Source organism: Bombus terrestris, chromosome 16, assembly GCF_910591885.1.
Source record: "Bombus terrestris chromosome 16, iyBomTerr1.2, whole genome shotgun sequence".
Lineage (NCBI taxonomy): Eukaryota > Metazoa > Arthropoda > Insecta > Hymenoptera > Apidae > Bombus > Bombus terrestris.
Genome location: NC_063284.1, coordinates 713,328 through 737,396, shown reverse-complemented (window position 1 = coordinate 737,396; position 24,069 = coordinate 713,328). Strand labels below are relative to the sequence as shown.

Sequence of the window (24,069 nt, the reverse complement as noted above, 5' to 3'; positions counted from 1 at the left end):
GAAGTTCATTCACGTCTGGCTACTATTGCGATATTAGACGGCTCTGAAGGGGCTTCTACCAACTTTACATCTAATTTACGTAGAATTATAGCCACAGAGTTAATCACCAATCTCTCTCCCTCTTTCTCTTTTTCTCTATATTTCTTAACGTGGGAAATAATTTTGGTGTAAAAGTAATTAACGGTCGAGGATGGATCATTTTCCTTCGCAATGAATAAATTCACTAATTATTCTAATGATCCTAATTTCCTAAATCGAAAAAAACATATTTGCAATAATTCTTATTTTTCAACTAAACTGTAAACTGATAGATTCTTTAAAAAAAAGGAAACGTACTTCAAATATATTTTATTTGTAAATGTTATTATATATGTATTTGTAAATGTATTTCTGTATAGAATTACCCGGAAGAAAATAATTGTACAATTATATAAATAGGTAGCTAACAAAATTACAGATAGTGGATCTGTTAAATATCGTAGAAAAGTATAAATAACATGCTAGCGAGAGTAAGGAGGTCGCAAGAACGACGATGCCGCATAAAAAGCCATTAACCCGGCCGATTAACCGCATTAATCACCAATTAAACGTGACTCTTCCGGGTTAATGATCAACGATCGTGAGCAACTTCTTGCACAATGAGTTTTCAGATAAATTCGCCACGCAGAAGTGATGAAAGTGCTAAACAACTGTATAATCCCGCAAAATCTCGATTCATTAGTTAGAGAGGAATAACCTTTTTTAGCGAATGCCAACACGGATCGATTAGTGCATTAGATAATACATGGTTCCACCTTTTTCCATAAGAAAATAGTTCCATATTTTCAACTTTCAAATGAGATTTCTAATTACATTTCCCGTCCATATTGACACATCATCTAACATTCATAAAATTCACGCAATTAAGCGCATGAAATTCTCAATCAGCTCGTAATTTCAAACTTACTTTCAAAATACGTTTTAACTTAAAACAATTTGATTGAAATCAAGATTTTTTTAGCAAGCAAAAAATATTTTTGTAAGATCGTTATTAAATTTTGTAATGATGGGAGAAATAGAAATCGTCGAGTTACGAAGATTACAAAATTCTGAAATAAAATTTCCTTAAAAACAACAGCTAAATTATTTTTATAACTACAAAACCAATCTTAGAATCTCAAAGATCTTCTTAATTAAAACTTTCTCGTGTCATCATAAAGAATCAACCAAACTTTTATGTCTCTTCTTCCATAAAACGCGAACTAGTTCAGAAACGGAAAGAAAGAAAAGAAGAAAAAAAAGGAAAGAGAAAAATGGAAGAATCTGTCTACTTCGGCGTGAGATCGGTAAAAATGTTCATTTCCGCGGGAATTTCGTATGGCGGCCGGAAGTGACCCTGATAAACGGTATTAAACGTTCCAACGCGTGCTTTGAGAGGTCTGAAAACGGTTTTCAGTGCTTCCGCAGCGTGATTCCACGCTCTTATTTGAATTTTCAAGCCCCGGTTCTCTGATAACGACATTCTAAATTCTCCAAATCTTTTCGTACCGGAAGTAGTGGTCATCAAGCTCGACTAAACGTCGCATAAATTATCTTTCTGCGCCTGTATATCTTTTAAACCTTTATTATGATCCTGAATGTAAAAATCGATATATCCTAATTTCTTTCCTTTATTATAGTCACGATTTCTGATTCAGAAACATTATGATGCAATGGCCATTTTACGTTTTCTCGAAGATACACCGTCAAGGGAGCGCTATATTAAGCCATTGCAATTCGTTCTAGTTTCTGACGGACGGAAATTAAGAAAAGAAAAACGCCCTGCCCCGATTGATTTCGTAGAGGATCTTTCCATAAGCTGGATTCTGAATTTCAACCGAACGTACCGATGTTACTGGTCTGAGCGGAAGAGAGAAATCTTAATTCGAGTATAAAACGGAACTTCTCGTTCTGGAGTAAGAAACAATTATTTAGAAAGAGAGAAAATGACCGGGCAAAGAATTCTATTTCTAGAAAGGTAATTTGATTTTTCCATTTGACAAGGGAATGAATGATCGGAAAAGCTACATTGAAGGGATCGTAAAATTAATAGCGTTCCGTGGAAACGCTAAATAATAACGTCGAACGCCTACACCCGCTGCTTTTAATTGCAACAAATCTCGTTATTCAGTTTTTCCTTTTGTCAAGGAAAATAATTAACAATTAGACACAGACCGTTGCTTAAGGCAATTACAGAATTAATAGCGTTCATGGTGGAATAATAAGTTCGGAGTAGGGAACAATGTAGTTACAAAACAAAACCATCACAGGCCATAAACCTCCACTTTCATCTCTTAAAACGAGCCTTAATCCTTCTCTCTGGCATACGAAAATCGCCTTAAGAACCGCACAAAGACGGATATAACAGAGTCGTAAAATACGACGGCACGATCTAATTCACGCCTCATAAAATTAAAAAAAAAAGAGAGAGAGAGAGAGAGAGAAGAAAAGAAAGCGGGAGAGAAATAAAAAGAGAAGACAATAGAGAAACAAAGAGAAAGAAACGGTCGCGCCTCATAAACCGTAATTCCCAGCAATACGAGAAGGAAAACGTGGACAAAACAGGAATTTCCTCGATTATACCGCAAGGACGTTGATTTCAAAACGAGTCTGCTGCGCGCGAAATTTAAAAAGCCGACATGTTTTTTTAAATTCATATGATTTCACAGAATTCGTGACTTTTGTTACGCAATATAGAATACGATATCAGACACGCAATAACATCTTCATTGGCGAAATAACACTTTGAGCATGAACATGTGTGACAACATTTTAAACTTGAGAAAGATGCTATACATGCCGACGAAATAAAATTTTCTACGGTATTATACACGAAACGTAACAAAGGGGAACCATGTAATAATATGATACAAGCCTGGCACGAAAATCCGGAGACAAAACCGAGCGTAAACAGCAAAATTCAGCAACTTCTTGAAAAATAAACAAGCGATGAATTACCAAAATTAAAAGCATCCAAAAACACGGCACGCCATGTCGTTCCAGCCTAAGTATTCTTCTCATTCTGTGTCTTAAACAAACGTAAATCTAAAGCGTCGAGTGTACAGTAAAGCTGTACAGCCTACTATTGAATTTATCAATCGCATTACGAAGTACAACGATGAGATTTAAAAATGAAATTTTCGACGAAAGCTGTGGCGCAGCGAGTCGACAGCGTCGAGAAAGTGGAATTTTCAATTCTTTAATATTCGCTCCATTTTCGTCACGCGTTGTTACTTCGTTGCTAAAAGAATAATAAATAAAGAAAGAAATAATAAGAGAGGAAAGAAGATCGAAGAAATATTTTTGTTGGATGGAAAGGAAGAACTTATGGGGGTTGGAGAATGTCAGGGTAAGTAGGTCGTGAATCACAGAGGTATGGGGTTGATATTCAGATGAACGAGCTTGTTACACGCGATACACCGTGGAAATCGATAGGTGCACGCAGCCAGCCCATCCTTCGATGCAATTTTTCCTCACCCCTTTTTGCGTAATGGGAATTTAATATTAATTCGATACGTCTGTTTGATAATCTAGCGATACAATTCTAAGGAATTTTCTCGTATTTTCATTTCTTCTGTTCTTTTAAAAATATCAATTCAATTACGAAAATATCATTCCCCATACCTTCTGGTATTTTTACGCATGATTATTATTAAATGTTATAAAGATTAACATAAAAAATTCTCAAATCGAGTTTCCTTCGAAATATCCAAGAAATGTTCCCTATTAATATTAACATGTTGCGCGTAATAACTCGAATAATAAAAAATATATTTTACAGAAATCGGCGAAAAATTCTATTAAATAAAAAATAGCATTACAAGCGTTTAATTACTCGTAAGACAAAAACTAAAAAATTTCACGACTTTGTCAGTTTCTCAACGTTCTCTGCCTTCGACAATCCCTAAGCTTCATCGATGATTCGTTCCAATAATCGACGAAAGGTACACAAGAAGATTCGCTATAGAAACTATAAACTGTAAATAAAGAGAGAGGAAGAAAATGGAGATATAATAATTAGGGAAGGAATCGAGGAGTCGCAGAAAGTTGTGCTCGCGTTTTGCCAACAAAACCCTCTGCTTCGTCTGTTTTCATTCCTGTTCACTTCGAGGCATCCAACCCTCCACCCTTACGAACGTTTGACCGATCGTTTAAGCAGTTTAAGCGGTCTGTGCCAAGTTTAATCGAATTTAAATTGAATTTAAAATGCTAATATAGAGAAGCACGGTGTTTCGATGCTCACGTTTTATCATATACTTCGCGTTCTCTCGCATAGAAGTATCCCTCCGTCGCGAAACGTTTCCATATTTACCGTTCCCTCTACCTTTTATCCTCGTTTTGCTCCACTCTCCTTCTGGCTTGTTCTTTTCATTCGTTTTCTTTCAAATACAATTTACATTTCTCATGCGATGTATAATTTTTGCGTAATTTATTCTCTTTATTGTGTCTATTTATTTTAGTACGTGACTTTCTACCTTTTATAATTTGTATGCTTACATTTTTATTATATCGTACCTTTTGTATCACTCATATCGTATAACCTGTGTATGCTATGGTCGTACTTTGATGCGTTTCACAATAGAAATACGTCGATGATTTCTACGAAAGTAAATAAAATCGCTCATTTACTCAGGAATAAATCGCGTTCGTTTTACAAACTTTATTCGACGAAACTTCGTCGTGTCGCGTTATAAACGAATTTCTCTTTGCGGATTTTCATTCGGAAGAAGCGATAAGTGGTTTCCGAGTTGGAGAAAATTTTGTTTTCACCGAGTTAAATTTATTGCGCCAGAAGAATTAGATTTTGCAGGAATACAGTGAAATTTCGTTAGGTAGAATGTTCCAAAATGTGTAACGCAAACTGGAAGAAACTAATTTATCTCGGCGAAATATAGAGCCGGAAATTAATTTCACTTATTTGGAAGAGTTACATTCGTGATTGTTCAATTCCATTATGAATTTTTTCCTCGCGTACGAATGTGTTTCTTTCGCTTCCGTGTGGCGAAATCATCGTTTCAAAGTTGATATTAATGAAAACAAGAAATTCGATATTTCATCAACGTGTTTCGTCATAAAATCGTAAAGAAATTTGAAGGGAAAAAGGTAGATCAGGTAGAACAGGTAGATCGAAGTGAGAACAAAATTCATGCGGAAACTTTACATGTAATCGATGATCGGAACCATAGTAACCGCGATACCCATCGGGAAAACAAATACAATTATGTTGAAAATAGAAAACAATACACATCGAGCTTTTTTCTTCTTCCAGCGCTTGCTGTGTCACAATTACTCAACAAGAACAAAATTAAAATCTGACAAGAAAATAAGTCAAATTATGAACGAGGCTCTTTCAACGGAATAATTCAGAAATTGTGGTATATTTCAACACCACGAGCAAGTTGTTAATCGCACGTGAAGCAGTTACAACTTATACATTTAATAACAAAAACGAGGCAACGAAATGGAAGATTACTTCGTTTCAGTTAGCCGCGTTAAACTTAGTAACGCGAGTTAATATTAAACCACGTAAATAGAGCGGGAGATTCTTCGGCCTGATACAGAGCACGAAACAAGCGGAATAATGCGAGAGGTTCGGCTTTGTGCCGCAACACGTCGCAGAACTGCCATTAAATATGTTTGAACTTGAAGCAAGAATTTCTCTTCGTTAAATTCTATCTTCGAATAAAAGGAGAACGAACATAAGAAGAAAAGGAAATGTCCAAAAGATAGCGCGAAAAAATTCCAGAATCTAAAGTAAATTTATTAAGCGTGTAAATATTTTTCCACTCTCTTCACAGCTCGAAAGATATCGTCACAACGCTAAAACGTCGTTTGCCGTAACAATCGTGCGTTTACCTGGACTTGTCAGATTTTCCATAAGAATCAACAAAGATGTGTTTATTATATCTATTTCGACCATCTTCACCGGCATTAACACATCACCCTAAACATACATTAGCTCGTGAAATACATTATAACGTAGTAGATTTCTGAAATCGTTGATAACATAAAGTAATCTCTAAGTATTTACGCATAACATACTTCGCGAGTATTCAAAGGTAATATATTCTATAAGCGCTCAGATACTTTCGTAACTTGCTAATCCTAAAATCAACTAAACCCAAAAATGCACCTGCCATTCATCCTACGCAAATTCATCCCAGTCAAAGATCAAGTCAAACAGCAGTCGTACACACCGAAGCATCGCTTCTCCGCGTATCCAAAATTTCGTGGAAAATCCCCCTCAGCCAAATTAGTCTTTCTCTACCGAAAGGACCGCGGACTGAAGATATAGCAAACGCGAGAACGATATCGAGAATTCAGAAGGCCTGGCGGGTCCGCGGAATCAGACAAAGAGGCCGACCGGCCGTTCCGGTAACCAACTTAACCGGAAACTTCGAATCAAAGCAAACACAGGGAAAGTGCCCGCGGGGGCCAGTTCGTCGGTTCATCGTGAAACTCGATTTACTATCCAGCACACCACCGCCAGCGTTTTCGCCCCTCCTCTATCGGATCCAAGAGGGGTGCGCTTTGATGCAACACAGCCCAAGCACCACCCTCATTGTCGTGTTGCAACAATGCGAGCTTACAGTCAGTTTGCGTGTAATTGGGAAGCCTGTTAGCCCCATGAGCTAGCGAGTGCACGATAATGATGAGAGTTTCCTGGCTGATCGAGTTACTTGAATTGTCTTAGACGAGGCTTTGGACGACAAGCTTGTACTTTGGAGAGATCGAGAGCCTGGTGAAAACGGGAATAATTCGTTTTTCGGGGTTTCGTGAAGGTTTACGCGTGATTCTGGCGTGATTCTGGCAGGATTCTGCAGAAATACGATTACCCACAGTGGAGAAACGCAAAAGAAGGAATGACCTATGGGGATTATATAACGATTATTGAAAAAATGTTAGATGTTGGTCGTAAAAATAGCTTTTGAAATCTTTTTCAAAATACCGATACAAATAGAAATGTAAAAGAAAAAGAAAAAATGCTCTGTTCCGAAAGTTGTCCTCGCTTATACTATTTTATTTGAGAGTATCAGAACTTACAACTTTGAAATGAATCTTATCGAATACTGACGCCGTCAAATTGAATAAATAAACGAAATACCATATTAATAGTGGGAAAATACAGAAAAAGATAAGAGTGGGGAGAAATTTGAGTTATCCAAGTTTGCTAGAATCCTGATTACGGATATTTAATGCATGTTAACGGAAACGTGAACGTTGTACGCAGGCGGAACGCGTGTAGAGCGGTCAGTACAACAGGTACGATAATGCGTGCTCTCGGTTTGTTTATACCGGGGGGGATTAAAATAATGCATCGATGCATCGGTCCGCCGCATTGAGCCAGATGAAGAGATTTAGCCGAAGCGCAAATTACATACGCATTAACGTGGGAAATATACCGTGGCCGAGGGTATGCATAAGCCACGATAAACGCATGTGCGTATATGCGTGCTCTTTGTTCAAAGGAGCGAGTAACGGGATTCGATGATTTCCTGTGATCGAGTGTGTCCACCAGTACGCGTCAACTGTCTCCAAGAATTTATGGATAACGCGGAACAAGGTGATTTATGTATCGTGACGCGATATTATACCTTTTTCGGTGATATGGTGAACTGTGAAAGTTTTTGATTAGAGTGGAATTTTGTTATACCGATGAGAGTAAGGAATCGATGAAAAACAGCGTCTTTAATTTCACGGCGTTACATCGCGTTGAGGTTAAAAATCTTTGTCTTTTTTTTTGTTTTTACTTATGGTTTATATATTATGTATAGTAGTATTTATGTATCATCGAAACTTATATAACAGAATAAAGAGTTCTTTCAATTTTATATCATTTTTCTTTATAAAAAAGATAATCCAAAAATCTCCGGAAACATGCGCTATATTTTATTTCAGTAACTGAGACAAAGAGCATTCCGATTATCTTTACAGTATTAATAAATCAGTTTGTATAAAACAACCTGCACGATATAACCCAAAAATAATTGAAAAAAATATTTAAATTCAGTAACGCTGCAAAACCCAAACAAAAATTAATTTCACTCAGTGAAATAAATTAAAAGATCCTATTTACTGTGTAAATGTTATATCCTATCAAATATTAGATTATATTTCTCAAATACTGGATCCTCGATCAAACCACGCCACAGTAACTCGAAGCAACTACAAAATGCGACCTCTACGTAACAAAATCGAGATGTTCGCCATCTTTCAGTAACGTTACATCGTTGTAATTGAAACACGTTGATTTAGCGATGCGTTTTCATTTAGGCAAACCTTCCGCCGGAAAATTACGCGTGTCCAGGATGAATGCAATCCTCCGCTAGGTCGAATATTTCGGTTTGGAACGATACGTTCCGCGGGATTATTTGTCGCTTCCTACGCGCGTTACACGCGATTCGGGATAAATTAATATTAATCGCCGTTAAACATACCGTTTATAGTTCGCTACGATTACTGACTCGTTGAATATGATTTTCGAATGACTTCTCGAATGACTAAAGAGTAGAATGTTTGTACGCTACTGGCGAAATTATGGTATTACAAAGTAGAAAATATATTTGTAGAATTTTCAGGAATACCGAGTTATTCGTTGAGTAAAGCATAGGAGGAGATAGCGAAAACGATGAACGTATTACGGATACCCGTACAATTTTATATCTTTCATTTAACCGAAGAAATAAAATCTAAATAAATTTTGGTACTATTACGCAGGGTTCGTTAATATTTTGAACCAGATTCGTGGAAATTTAGGTTTCTCGTGTCTGTACATATGTATGAGCAATTCTGTAGTTAGGTGGAAGACTGTTTTTACTTGCGGTTCTTTTGTTAAATCTGTAGTTGCGGAGAAGCGTTTTAAGTGGAAGGAAAATTTTTCTGAATGGCAGCTTGCACAAAATTTCCTTTTTCTCTCTGACAAACTAGGTTACGAAGTTGGTATTCCGTGAAAAGGAGAGTAACTGTATGAGCTGTCGGCGTTGAAATGCGAAATTTTGAAGCAGGTTTACATTAATTTTAATTATCCTAATTCGCTGAGAAAAAGTTTGGAAAGCGTAGCAAGTACCATCTCCCCTTTTTCTACTAAATAATTAATATTAATAACAGCGAAACCAATTCCACTTCTGGAAATGCAACATTAGTATTGTAGAGATAATTAAATAAATGATAAATAATAAATAAATATACAGATGAGCTCGTGCTACTGAGTCAAGATATAGATTCAATATAACAAAGGGAAGAGAAAAATGTTATAATAGAAAGTGAAATGCTTTCGAACGATGCATACGTTTTCCTTAAATTTATTCTATATTTCACAAACTATATTACATTGCATTTAATTATTTAAACTATATTTTAGCAATTACACTCTTAAGGAACAGCGAAAAAATCAAGAGCATTTGAATTAATTAAGATTCATCGAGATTCCTCAATATCTTTTCCATGACAATTCGCAAACTTTTTACCAATCTTTCAATTAGTCAACAATTTCCACAGAGAATACTAGCTTTGTGAAATCGTCACGCAAACGGATAATAATAGATAATGATGGTCAAACGGACGGTCATCGGGCCGAATCGATGATTCGATTGTTTCTGTTATTACTGTGTTTGGCCATCCGCGTCCTGCTTCCCAAGTGACTCGCTGGTGCGGCACAAACTGCACTTCCTCATACGGATCAAACGCGTTTTTACTTAAATTTGGCCAAGGCCACGACTAAATCGAACCTAAGTTCCAGTTTCGTATTCTGTTCATTTTCCGATCATTTCGATTATCTCTATTAGAATGACTTCGATCTTATAGCCATCGTAACATTTGTAAAAATAAGAACTTCAAAATTTATAGCAGTCACATCGTTTGCCGCTCCGTTTTTTTCAACTACAGTTCCATTAATTTTAAATTACATTGGGAGCAATTTACCAGGAATTCTGATAATTCGACCGAAGCATTATCTAACTTTTGATTCAAACAAATTGAATAATGACCATCCACTCGGTAAGTTTGGGAATTTGATTAATATCTCGCCTCATTACCATGTTAACAAGCCCTACTTAATTCACAATTATTATTAAATAGTTCATTCAACCGGTATTTTGCGCATTTGACCGACATTTCAAGCCGCACAGTCTGTACAAGTGGTTTTCACCGAGAAATGAATAATTAAATTCAAGTAATTACCTATCTTCTCTATTTAGCTCGTAATCACTACCATTAATTGACAATTCTTTCAATCGAATAATCTTCTCATTTAATAATTATTCATTCAATCGCGATTCATTTCCCGCGATCTCGTAAATTTGAAAAATTCTAGAATCGGAAAATCTACAACTGAGAATTCTAGCATTGAGAATTCAGGAAATAAGAATCCCAGAAATGAAAATTTACGATAATTTACGCAAGAATTCGAAGAATCAGCATTGAAAAAAATACAATGAAAGTTATAAAATTCAAACTACCTAAGTTAAATTCCAAAAGTGCGGAAATTAATTAACAATAATGTTGGAAAAGAATGTGAATTCTGAATGCGCGGTAGACTCGGTGAAAGAACATTGATATTAAAAAGCTCCGTCTATTTTAATTCAATTTCTAAAATTTACTTGGATTCTTATAGAACTACGTAAAATGAGATTTTAGTAGGTTGTCACTTACTTGATTTTTTCCTTTGAGAACGAGAACGTTTGTAACACGGCCGAAGGGGACGCCAAGATGGATGATTTCACCCTCTGATACTTCGTTGGGGATGTTTCTGATGTGGATAACCCTCGAAAGTTTGCCGTTGTGGCTCTTGTCGAGTTTAACCTGCGCATACATAAAATTCTCATAGTTAGTCAGAAGTTATATGCTATACAGTATGTGTGTATAATAAAATTGCAAATAATCCACGACAGTTTCGAATCGTCGAACTTGAATTTCAAAATAAATAAATATTTTCGTTTTTTAAATTATAGCGAGCTATTAGAATATTTGATACGCGAATGAAACAAATCCTTATTCAAATCCTATCTGTCAGTCACGTTCGTAAAAATATAAAAACGCATAAAAATCCGCGGTCGACTTACAAACGATATAAATAAAAAAGCATGCACACAAAATATTTCCAAACACTGTATCGAATAAAATTGCATTCGTTCCTCAAGGGTGCCGGCTTTTAAAATTCCATCAACCCTCGTTAAAACGGGGGTGCATGCGTGCAGACCTACAGCACTTCCGGCCTAGGAACGAGGCCCCGGTGTACAAGTAACGAAACTTTTCGCCCGCTTTCGTATAAATTTAAATCGAAATCCCGCCGCCGGCGGAATTTTCAATCACGGCTCAATCTAGTCGAGACTCTCGGCAGTCACTGCGTCCCTTTTCGCCCCTCTTTGCCTGTTCTTCCGCTTCTGCCGCGCGTCTTTTCCTGTTCCCTTCCAGCCTTGGTTCCCTTTATTCGAGGCCCGGAGCTTCCCGTCGGGTTTAACCGATCGGAAAATGCGCTTCTTACCGAGTTACGGAAGACAGATACTTCTGCAGTCTCTGTACACCCTTCCCAGATATTTTTCTTCTTCAGGGGGCGAGGCTGAAATGTTGGTTAAGGTTTCGTAGCTGTCTGCTCGACGTGTACGAATCTTTTCTTTTTGTTTCGGAAGTAGTTACTCGTGAAGCGGGTGAGATCCTGCTGTTTTTATTGTTTAAGCGAGTTTATGAAATTCATAGGCTCTGAAACCGCGAGAAGCGTACGAAGTTGAAATGGTATCGAATATGCAAGAATAATTTCTGTTCTTTGTAATATCGACGAAAGAGTTGTCGGAATTATAGCGTACCTTTTGGTGAAAGGATGGTTGGAATGGCTTTTGACAATATTCAGGAAAACGATGAGACTACTAACCCTTTGCGGACGCGTCGGTATACAGCCACCAGTGCTTATCTATCGTTTTTAGCGATAAGGCAGCTAGGGTCATAACATAATAAACAATTGGAGTCAGAATGCAGCCCGTAGAGAGATACCCTGGCCAAATCTTATCTCTGTTTCAGATAAACTTTTGTAACTGTTTCGGATAAACTTGTGATTGGGTGTTTCACAGCGTATTTCTATCTCCGACGTCAGTCTTTTGTGGAAGCTAACAGTCATCCAATCCGTTCAAAAATTTATCTATCTATATACATATGTACCTACATTGAATAAAGACACTTTTCATTTTTACTACTCGAACATGGAATGCAATTAAACAAAGATAATCCGTAGAACTATAAATAAAGAATACGCTTTATATTATTATTATTATACTTATTATAACTCGAGATATAAATAGAGAAAGAAGTAAGGGAACGTATTATGCGGTAATTGAAGAGTAACGATTCGAAATCTTGTGTGTATCTAGTGCATTGGAATTATACGAAACGATGCCCTCATTATGGATTGCACACGCGCGCTCCACTATCGAATAATACACGAATATAATACGTCATTATACAAGCACCGAGAGAACCGATTACTTCGCATTCAAATCGTACAATATCGTCGTCAAAATCTCTCGAAGGTAAGGCAAGATTTAATCCGTGCCGACATTATTCCTTAGAACCACGATAATTCGTATACTATCACTGTTATTATCCACCTTATTTACATTCGATACTTGTCTTTAAAATACCTCGAATATTAATGCCAGATATTGTTCCTTTGAGGCTTGTACTTTCCGTGTTTCATTGGATTTATCCCATTTTCAATTTGACGCTATGAGAGCTGATGTTGATGAAATACTACGATTAGCAAATCGCGGATTTTTACGCATTTACGGGAAATTAAATATCGCAAGATAGCCGAAGTAGAATGAAAAATATGTTTCCTTTGATAAATCGTTATTTTGCGAAAGGAAATCAGGTAGGTCAAGAGAAATTACGTATCTAGGTATTTATTAAAAAATTGGTCTACTCGAAGTGACAGTTAATAAATCACGAGAAATATATTTTTGAACGATACATGATCAAAATTTGTAGGTGTACCGCTATTGTAGACGTCGATTTGCCTGTCATCCTCGTGCTTCCCGGAAAAATGCACGTGGCAGATCGAATATCGTTTCTCTATCATTTATCTTGTCGCCGATAGAATGACGATTTTGTAAAAATTTGTCGACAAAAATTCCAGCCAGCTTTTCTAAGAGTTATTCTCATAAAGAACAACTAAAACGTGAAAATGAACCATGGGATAAAATATAGTCAGTACAATACGCTCTATAGTGTGACTGGATAAAAACTTTGTATAAAATTGTCGACAAAGGTTCTACTCATTCTTCCAAAGCATTTCTTCCTAACTAAACAAGGAGGAAAACTTCTCAAAAATGTCCATCTAAAAATTTCCCGAAAATTTCAAAAATTTTTAAGAATTTCTTCGAAGAAGAAACTTTTAAGAAAAAACTCCAACTTATTTCGGATACGTATCTAAAAAAATATTGAAAATATTAAAATCGCCGAGATTCTTCCGCATCTCTAAATTCCACCCCAGTTATATCACCCTTCTCAATGTCAAAGCGCTAAAAACGTTCAACAATGCAACACAGAAATCGAAGTAACCGGGAAGGAAGAAAGAGGAAAGAAAAGAAGGGTCACTTTTCGACGTGTAACCACTGAATACTCTTTCCGGTCCCGTGGACAGGGGCTTAAGGGGTGGAAGAATCGCCGCGGGAAAGAAGTCGAGGGTTTAATTTCAAAGGTTGGCCGAATCCGTCAGAAGCCACTCGAAGAGACTCGAAACTCGGAAAGAAGCGTGGAAAACTCGTCGAGTGGATACTTATATTATGTACTCAAAGCTTTTCGAACGAGAAACAGACAATAAACGAGAGTGCATTATATAAATTTTATTACAGTGACGCGAATAGGAAAAGAAGTGACAATAACGTAAGATTTAATTGTCTTTAGAATCATACATTTAATTGATAAATTTGAAATTGAAAGATGTGATTGTAACATGATTCTATAGTATCGATTAGAGTTTCTTTGGTATCTATACCACTCTCTATAAATCGCATAATATCGATTAATTCCAATTTTTATATTATTCCTTGTTTCCGTAAGCATAATTTCGTTTTGCAACGTAGCAACGTTCTTTTTACTTGTTACATTTTCTTTCGTTCGCTACTATAAATTCAAAAAGGAAAGGGAAATAAAAATTACTTTCAATTCGCCTACAATTTCGCCATTACAATCATAAAAAATCAGCGCCAACGCAAAACCGAAAACGAAAATAGAAATATAGGGACGAAATTGGACAAAGGCCCAAATAATATAGAAAACAATCGCAGTGAAAAGAAGCATGGTTGAAAAAAAGATGTGAGCTGGAAAGTTGAGCGCGAGCAATTCCGAAGAAGAGGCTATCAAATGAGACACTCGAGATGTCGAGGACGAAACGATGCGGTACGCGAGTGCCTGTCGATCGCAGAGGAGAAGAGGCTTAATTGGCCGGCGTTTTCCTCGTTTTTGCAAAGGTAGCTTAGGCCACCGAGAAACGCTGCAAACAAGATTCGCTTCGAGGACCGTTCGATCGTTCTCAACGACGACCTCGAGGACCTACTCGTGTGCCTGGACAACGTGTTCTCGGTGTCTTCCTTTCATTCCACTTAGCTGTCCAAAACTTCGACCACTTGACCAGTGCCTTTCTTCCAGTTTTTCCTCTTTTTCCCATGAAATTTTGTAACAATTGCTATACGTCTGCTATGTTATAGCATTAGTACTTTTTTAATATTACCAGATTGGAAGGATAACGCGAAAGTTTGCCTACTTTTGTACACGATACTAATTTATTTTCACAACTATACTGCAATTATTTTTGTGAACACTTTTATTTTACGTTCCTTCTTACACACAATTCATCTTTATACGCGATACCAGCACATTTTTAGATATAATTGTACGATTATAATAAATAATAATTTTTTTCTCCTCCTTATGTAAGGGAGAATAAAAATTCGAGTTATAAAGGGTTAACCCTAAGGGACGATAAAAATCCTACTTTCACCCCCTTTCGTGTTTCCAACCAGCCTCTCGTCGAGAATACGTCTTCCTTCATCCGAGCCGATAATTGGACATAATGGAGGCAATTCGCGGAAAATCGCTTGTAGGAAATGGGCACCGTGACCTCCTCCCACCGGTTGATAACGAGGGAGGATGCGCTCCGCCAACCGGAAGTCAACATTCCAATTCCGTTAGAAAATGCCTCGACACGGAATACCCTCTCTACATCGGAGGGAACAAGGGATACCATTCTGCTCTCTGTTTTCTCTTTCTTTTACTACACTCTGCTATTCCCTTATTCAATATTTAAAATAATTACAATTAGATCGTGAACTTTTGTGCAAATCCATATTTTTATGAATACTATTTAGATTCCAAGTCTTAATTCCGAGTCTTTTAAGACTCTCTAAACTGTTGCAACCATGTGTGTTTCGATACTATTAATAAAAAGAATATTATAACTGATCCGTGACATTAAATAAATTCAAAAACCCTAAATTAAAAGGACGGGAACAAAGAATGGGATTCTCAATTATCATATGGCTGAAAATGGAAGGCAAAACTATAACGTGGCTCGAACACAAGTCAAATACCGAGAGATCTCGTATTTCAAAACGGGACGTGCGGCAATATGCAGCGGCAAACAAGTTCAAACACGCGAGGAGCAACCGATCCTGTCCCAATAATAAAAATCAACTGTCGTATTATTCGAGGAGAGTCAAGCATGGTCCACGTAAAAGAGATTCCCATCGATATCGCCCTGCTTATCCTGTTTCATCTCGCTTGCTATACTAAAAGTTCCCCATCTTTTCGTCCTCTCTTCGCTCGATAGGATCTTTGCCAACACGATAGAAAATTCACTTCGAATTTATTAATAAATAAATAATATACATAAAATATTAAACGTTAAGTATTAAAAATTTCCTTGTATTTAAGATCCTAATTCTTATAAGCTGTTTACTAAATATTTTACGATTAAGATCGTGTAAACGGAAACGTCGTACAATATATATAAGTCTTTTAATAATGTGACAACTATTTCTTACACTTTATCTCGCAATTATATAATCTATCTCAAGGCAATGTATTTTTAGGAACAAGAGTATAGGTAAATATTACAGAAATATGTCTTGGAAACGTATTGTGATCACGCAAAGACCTACTGACCACGTTGTGTTTACATACTTTTCGTTTCTTCTTGCATGGCCATGAGCTACATCAGAATGAATCGACTGCGTTCGTACAGTAAGAAAAGAAAATAATGCGTAGCATGTAATATCTCATCTTAGACTGTGCAAAAATATGTCGATTTTAATTAAAGAATAATTTGGCCACTAGAGCAGGAAATTTATGTACAGTTCCTCAAAAATTAAACAACTTGAAAATTGAAAAGCGAGGAAAGTATTTAACTGAATATTTACATGTTTATATAATAATCTAGTACACGAAATATTAGGAAATAACTATAACCAAGAGATATATGAATAAAATAAGAAATTTCAGTAATACATTTTCCATGAAGCACTCTCAGAGAAATTTTTAAGTATATTTATATATTAGTATAATAATATCCTGTGTAATTGTACTCTAGCTTCCTATATGCAATGCATTAATACGCTTGTCAAACACCATATAAAACACTAAATAGTTATAACCTGTATATATCAAGAAACAAGAATACTGAAAGATAATTATCATTCTTTGAGAGCTTCGTACTTTGTCACTGTAAAAGAAACACATCTTACGAAACATAGCAGATATATAAACAATGCCGCCATATTGCGATATGCAGTTTGATTCTCGATATGCAAGCAATCGATATAAATCTTCAACTATCGAAACACGTATCATATCTTTATACCTAATCATTAAATAAAATGCGGCCAATAAACAGAAATTAAAAACTTTGGCGTACAGGCAATACATCCAGCAAGGAATCTGGACCGTTTGTTGTCATAGAGTTCGCGTTTTAGATCGTTGCGCATGTCCATGGATCGTTCGAACGTCGACACACGAAACTATCACTGATGCGACACAGAAATACAAAAATGCACATGTCATCAAAAAAAATATACAACACTAACGCTCGCGAGTATGTTAAACAATGACGCAACAGTTTCCGAATCACGGCACATCCAAAATACGGCGAAAAGCAAGACTGAACGCGGGAAAGTGATGTGAAACGACGACCGGTCAATGTCACGTTGATGCTCGCCCGTCCCCGTCACTACTCGGTTTCCTTCGGTTGCGCGCGCTGTCGGTATAGGAGTGGGGGAGACTGTCGCCCGTATTAAATATAAGTGCGCGAAAGATGAATACAAATATGCTGTTTGCGAAAAGTATTTGTATTTTATGATTAATAAAGCATGTTGAAGTATATTAAATTTCGTATTATTTAATCCACCGAATATTTTGATATTCTGTATATTTTTGTATACTATGTGTACTTTTTGCATTTTTGCAGACTTAAAATTTCCTACAAGCGAATAAAAATCTGCAGTCTAGTTATTAGTATTCTACTATTTTCTGTTTAGTCAGACTTACGCTTTATCCTGTTTGTATTTTAATTAAGAACCAATAATACGCCATAAATACAATCTAATTTTATGACAATTCTATTTTATAAAAGTTTATTGCTTTGAATCACAATGTTTCCTTAATTAAAAAAGACAAAAATTATCCGTATCACCTTGTAAAAGTCATAGTATAAAAATATATCTGAAAAAGGAAGTAGAAGGGAAAACGCACGCGCCAGGACGCAACAGGCGACGATATGCTTGCATCCCCATTAGAATTCCAAGTAGGTTTCCCTTTTTCTCTTTCCTCCCGTTTCGCTAGCCATAACTTCCGTCCTTCAGGCATGTTTCCACCCTCGACCACCGACAGGAAACCCAGATTCTTTTCTTTGAAGACGAACCAGAGTGCAGATAAGCCAACACCATGTCTCCCTTTCGCGACAAATGCATTTCAGTCAGCAGCTAAGTAGAGTGCACTGAGACAACCTCTCTGATTATGCAGAGTACTATTATGGAGAGATATGCTTTTATAGATTATGCTTTATTAGAAAATGCTTCTTTTATCTTTTACCAAGATTATTGAAATTTTTCAGAATTATTACGAATCCTTAATTCATTGCGATCTTATCGCGTGTTTTTATTTCGTTGTGAATTTATCGTCAATTTTAGGATTTTTCTAATATATTGCGAATTTTTAAGTACTAAAAAATACGCCATTAATTATTAATTAACATGCAAAGTACTATAGCGTTAGTCACAATTTCTCGCACATTTTAATTACTCCTCATTAATCTTTGCATGAAAATAAATACTCGCAATCTCGAACCGGGACAATAAACTAGCATACATATCATCGTTTTTAAAAGCATCGACGCACGATAAATCAACTGCTTGTTCTAGTAGCGAGAAGGAAAAGCCCCGAGGAGCATCAATTATCCGGACAAGTCAGAAACATACTAGTCGAAGCGACGAACAGAAAAAGAGGAAAGAAAAAGGGAAAAACAGGAGAAAACGCTGTTCGAAAAGAATCGAATGCAAAAGAGCACTTTGGCGTTCAGCCATCGCTCTCGATCTTTCATCGAATCGAATTAATTGCGTCTGGAAGAGGGAGAAAGATGCAACGATTCGTGGCGAGAGGAAACTTGCGCGAAGCAGGCGAAGAAAAATCGAACGTGACTCGTCTTTCGTTTTTCAATTATACGTGGTAAAGGATATCGACGATTCTATAAATGTACACCGACCGTGGCGGAGACTGATGGATGAATACAGAGGCAGGAAAAAAGCAAAGGAGCCTGCTGTTCGTTTAATTGGTCGCCACCCCTTTCCAAGTGGAATCGCCCGAAGACGAATGAGAAATGCGAAAAAAGGCGAATCAGAGCGAACGGATGGAAACGACAAAAAATTATGTGAAAATTATGTGAAGACATTTCAATATTATTGTCGGTTGGCGTGTAAAAGTTTCGATAAAAAGGAAAATTACAAGATGAAATAATGCGGAAGTTTTTCTTGAAATGATTCCCTGAATGGGTTGTTTCGATGAAGAAAGATCTACCGCTTTGGTAACATCTGATTAGATTTTTCAGACGTTTCGAGTAATATAAAAAATTGTGAATTCCATAGAATTTTCTTCTGGTTCAAGAAAATTAAAGATAAAATCGAGAATTAGAGTGTTTCGTCTAGAAAATTGTCGATATAAATAGCTCACATTTTTTGCGTTTATAAAATTAATTTTACGTTAAATTTAGATTTAGTTTTAATATAGAATTAAGAGCACTTGGAATTATTCGCGATGCTTTTGATGTTTTAACTTTCTAGACAGCTCTTTTCGATATACTGAAATTTGAAAAAGATCAGAGATACAGAACAAATTGTAAATTACTACCCACAGCGCAGAAACTTTCAGCATAGAGTATTTAATACCTCGCATATAGCAACCCTAGTACATCAAATAGTTACACGAGCATAAAATAAAGCAAGGAAAAGGAAATATTCTGGTGTTACAAAAACACGGTCCCCGAGAGCTACTCGATCTCCATCCCTGGCGTTCATCCCCTGGAAAGACTCGCACCGGTATTATTACAAAGCGACGCATTAAACTACACGATATTTTACTTTTATCTCGATTTCCCCTAATAAAATAGCCAGCCTTCCCTTCGGTAGAACGCTGGTGTGCGTTCATGTAAAAGCCAGTTGCCACCATTTTTCATCCCTCCGACACGTCCCCTTTAGACTCATGCTCGCGTTTCGATCACGATGAATACACGCCACCCGATATCGATTTCGATAGGTCACTTGTCCTTTTTATACGTATACATTGCGAGTTCCTTTATGATTTCTCTGCACCCGGCTACATTTTCAATACCACCCCCTAGCAACGATTCATCATTCCATCGACGAATTTACACGATCGGCGGTGGTGTAATATGAAAAAAAGGAAAAGAGGAAACAGGTAGAACGAAGCGTGCTATCTGATTTTATTTATTTGGTTTTCGATTCGTTTGATAATTAGGTGTGTCAATTTTCTATAATTCCTATAAAATAATAACTTTGACGATTATTTCTTCTAGTTCGATATTTCAGAACGAATATTTATCAAGGTGTCGATTCGAACATCGAACTTTAAGGTCGGAGTAGGTGAACGTTTCTAACATTAGAGTAATCGCGAGAGAAAGTAGAGAGAGAATAACCATATCGTATTACATAATTAAATTCACGTTCATGAAAAAGAATATTAAACGAAAAAAAGAATAGTACAACTACCTGACTAGAACGAAATTCAGGCAATAGAAGCTGCGGAAAACAGCACGGTACTTAGATTCAAAAAATTCAAGTGAAATTCAGCGAAACAATTGTCATTCGCTAGTACCAGCAACCAGGAAAACGCTTCAAAGATGAAGAAAATATAAAACAAAAGGGAGTACATCCTTCAATGGCAGAGGTAGCTACGCAAATGACACTAAATTTGCCTGTATTCAACGAAACAAAGGCGCTAACAATTCTCTCTCTGCATCACGCAAGATAAAAGTTACGGAAAACTGAACGAACGAACCATCCTCTGTCTACCAAATCTATCAGTATCGTATTGAAAAATAAAAAAATGAGTTGGGAGAAGATATCCTTTGGCAGGAGAGAGGACCAATTGTATCCAGTGTCACAGCGTAGTCAGTAGGTAAACAAGAATGAAATTCGATCTACGTAGAAACAAGGAAGCCTAACAATTTCTATTTTCGTTGGATCAACCCTTTGTCATGCAATATTCAGATACAATCGAGTATGGTACTTCCTAACGCAATAAATGAAATATTACATCATCTTGAAAATTTCCACACGAATATATGGTTTATCGAATAATTTCTAGATAGGTACAAATTTTAAAGAATCGGTAAGTTTATAATACACATTGTAGATCGTTTAAATGTATGTAGATAAATATTATCGATTTCTTCTAAATCTTTCATAGCTAGAATTTTGGTTACTTATTTTAATTATAAAAGATTATAATCGATTATAGACGAGACAGAGCAATCCATCAAGCGCAAGAAACTCGAGCTACGTTCGTTGGAGATTGGCTTTAGCGAAACGTAGAGCTTCGGGGATAGCGCTTGCAAGCCGTGCAATCGAAAGGGGTTGCCTAAACGCTCGTATGGTCGACGAGGTAATACATATTGACGTTTCGCCAATAATTTCGCAACGTCCCGACGCTAGGCGTCGATGAGATTCCGAATGATGTACTAGACCCCTCATAACGGGTGCAGAAATTGGAGACACGAAATTTTATCGAACACGTGGCTTTCTCAAATTTTATCCGAGTCACGATGTTTTAACAACTTTTCATAGCCGAATTTGGCGAATAGCGAGGCAAATCACTTAGCTTGACCCGAATACCTTTCCGATTCGTTATAAAAATCATTCTACCTCACCCTACCGACAAAGTTTCACTGTTCACTCCTGGGACACCCTGTATATGCGATAAATACCGGACGAATAACAAGAATAAACGGATGCGCGAAACGCACGGTTCCGTTCGACGTATATTTCTCGGTTTTAGTTTTCACCCCATCCTTTTCGCAAAACAGAGGGAAAACGTCAAAATGCGAAAACAATTCGTCCGCTAATAGGAACAATTCCGAACAATACAGGCGTCGTTAAACTTTATTTATCACGATGAACAGAGATAAAAAGCGAAATGGAAAACGCTTCACGATATTTTTTTTCAGGGTAAAGGGCGGAAAAAAGAAGCGGAAGGGATGAAAGTAGAGTTTTCACGATTCTATATATTCATTCGTAGAAGACGAGGAATCATGATTAATGCACCGTAGAGGATGATAACGGCGACATCAAAGAACGTCGATGTTCCCACGTAAAAGGGGATCTTTCTGTGCAAAAAATTTGGTTAGAGGAATTCGAGTATGATCGCTAATTAATTAGGAGTGTTAGTGGTGAGTCGAATAGAGCTTTGAAATTTTATATTTTCGTGCAAGTGGAATTTTGTACATTGGCTGCTGGGTATTCAGGAATATTTTCAAAAGTAGTAGAAATCGTAGAAATAATCGGTAGAAATGAAATATAGAAGAAGAATTATATAAAAGATTATAAAAAGAAATTATATTAAAGAAAGAGAAATTTACTATTGCAATAACCCAGAGATTCGACAGAGATCGAATTTTCTGTCACTATTTTCCCTTGGAACACGCATTGTCACGCGATCCCAATAAGCAATAATTGAACGACGAAAGGCACATGGGAGAATTGCGAAACGGCCCCGTTCCACTCGTCGCCATTTTGCTCGAGGAACCATGTCCGCCTGTTTACGAGATTCTGTCTGCTACATCAACGAGAGAACACCGCGATAATCGTAAAACCGTATCCGACGGGTAATCGCTAAATCGAAAGAACAGGCAGCTGCGAGCTCTCGAATTTGACTGCCTTCGTCGAATTACAGAAGGTCGTATATTCACGATGACAAAACGAGTAGCTGTTTAATTGGGAAATAATAGCCATCGGATGTTTTATCCTCGAGTGGTCTCCTTGTAATTTAAAGATTTTCGATTTAAGGTTGAAAATGTTGAGAGGCTTTGTATTTGACGTTAAAAAATCTTGACAAGTGGAAGAATTTTTTGGATTTGTGTGTTTCAACTGATATCGTTGATGAATTTCACTCGAGAACTTCGTATATTCTCTCAATACAAACTAGCGAACTAAAAGCGGAGTAAGAAAAGAAAAATAAACTGGAATGCTAGTGAGGTGGATTAAACGCGTAGGTTTGTTCGATAAAGAAACGCGTGGATGAATTCGTAATACTCAGTTATATTAAAATAAGTATAATTACAAGTACACAATGCTCGCTACTATACCAATCGAAGAAAGGTTAATAATACTCTTCCAGGGAGCATGTGCATACATTTATATCGACGGACGTTACCACAAAAAGCTTACCTTATTATGTAACTCCGGCTGAAGATTACACGAAACGGTAATAACAATCTGTCCCGATTTCATTTGCCTCTAGACCTTTTGAACCAACACAATCGTTAGTATTCAGAGGCGTAATAATACGAATTCCTCCCAGATTCGAATTTTCCATTGACTTTTTCTACGCTCGCGTGCCCCTACGCTAGATAATAGCGAAAGGCTGGCAAAGAAATTTCTGTTTCACCCCTCAGGAATCCAACGTTTTCGTGCGGCTGTCGTACAGTAGAAGATAACACGGGACGCTATTAATCATGTCAGGGAATGCACCGTGTCGAAACGCGTTATAAACGCGGCGTACGCCATTGTATCGCGGCGTGCAGACGCCACTGGACATAGGAAGGGGTGTCGCGCGGGTGGTAACGGTTCATCAATAACCGGCATTTCCAAGCTGACTGTCCGTTCTACGGTTCTACATCCTTTCCATAAAACTGGCAAGACCGTCTATCGGGCCATCGGCCAATTTATTAACCCCTCGCCATGTCACCCTTCGTCTATTGGCACCCTTTCGTCGTCAGAGAAATTTATCGCAGGCGCAGTCTACGATCGCACACCTACTCGTTTTACATAGATTATGTTATAGATTATGTCTTTTCTAGATACAATTCCGTAGATTGCGTGCAAGAGATACTTGTGTCATATTTTTGTAAAAACGAATTGAAACCGTTATTGAGCTTTTAAAGAAAAGTATATTCTATGTGAAAAAAGAAAACGACAATTTCAGATTCTACCTAGAAATGACTGTAATGGCATCCGTGTATGCCAATGTCAACACGTCATGTCATTTTGATGAAATAAACTTTCTAGAAAAAATAGCAAAGTCAAAGTAAAAAAAAATACGAATAGCATAAGCTTTAACTTTCTCCTCTGGCATTAAAAAATAAATTAAAAAAGGAACGGTAGAAAGTTCTGTGACAGAATTAGAATTATTTCAAGAAAAATCGTTTAGTTGAAATTTCGGTAATTATGTAGAAAAGGGAACAAGGTAATACCAATATTCCTGACGTGGGGTGATCATGGTCCAAAACATAATTAATGGTTCAAAAGTTATAACCGAAAGAAAATGCTACTTGTTGCATTA

General features: G+C 36.9%; 1 protein-coding gene across 20 annotated transcripts in view; it reads right to left on the bottom strand.

Annotated features, from left to right (window-relative positions):
- Positions 1-24,069, bottom strand: part of LOC100650792 (polypyrimidine tract-binding protein 2) — a 421,711-nt gene that overhangs the window by 90,771 nt on the left and 306,871 nt on the right. For 19 of the 20 annotated variants that reach the window (XM_048413316.1, XM_020867289.2, XM_048413312.1 and 16 more), the window contains one exon: positions 10,669-10,818. In XM_048413316.1, the coding sequence (XP_048269273.1) occupies positions 10,669-10,818 (150 nt within the window). Of the gene's footprint in view, positions 1-10,668; positions 10,819-16,918; positions 17,149-24,069 lie in introns of those variants that run through there. The other variant, XM_012317497.3, reaches the window with a different exon arrangement.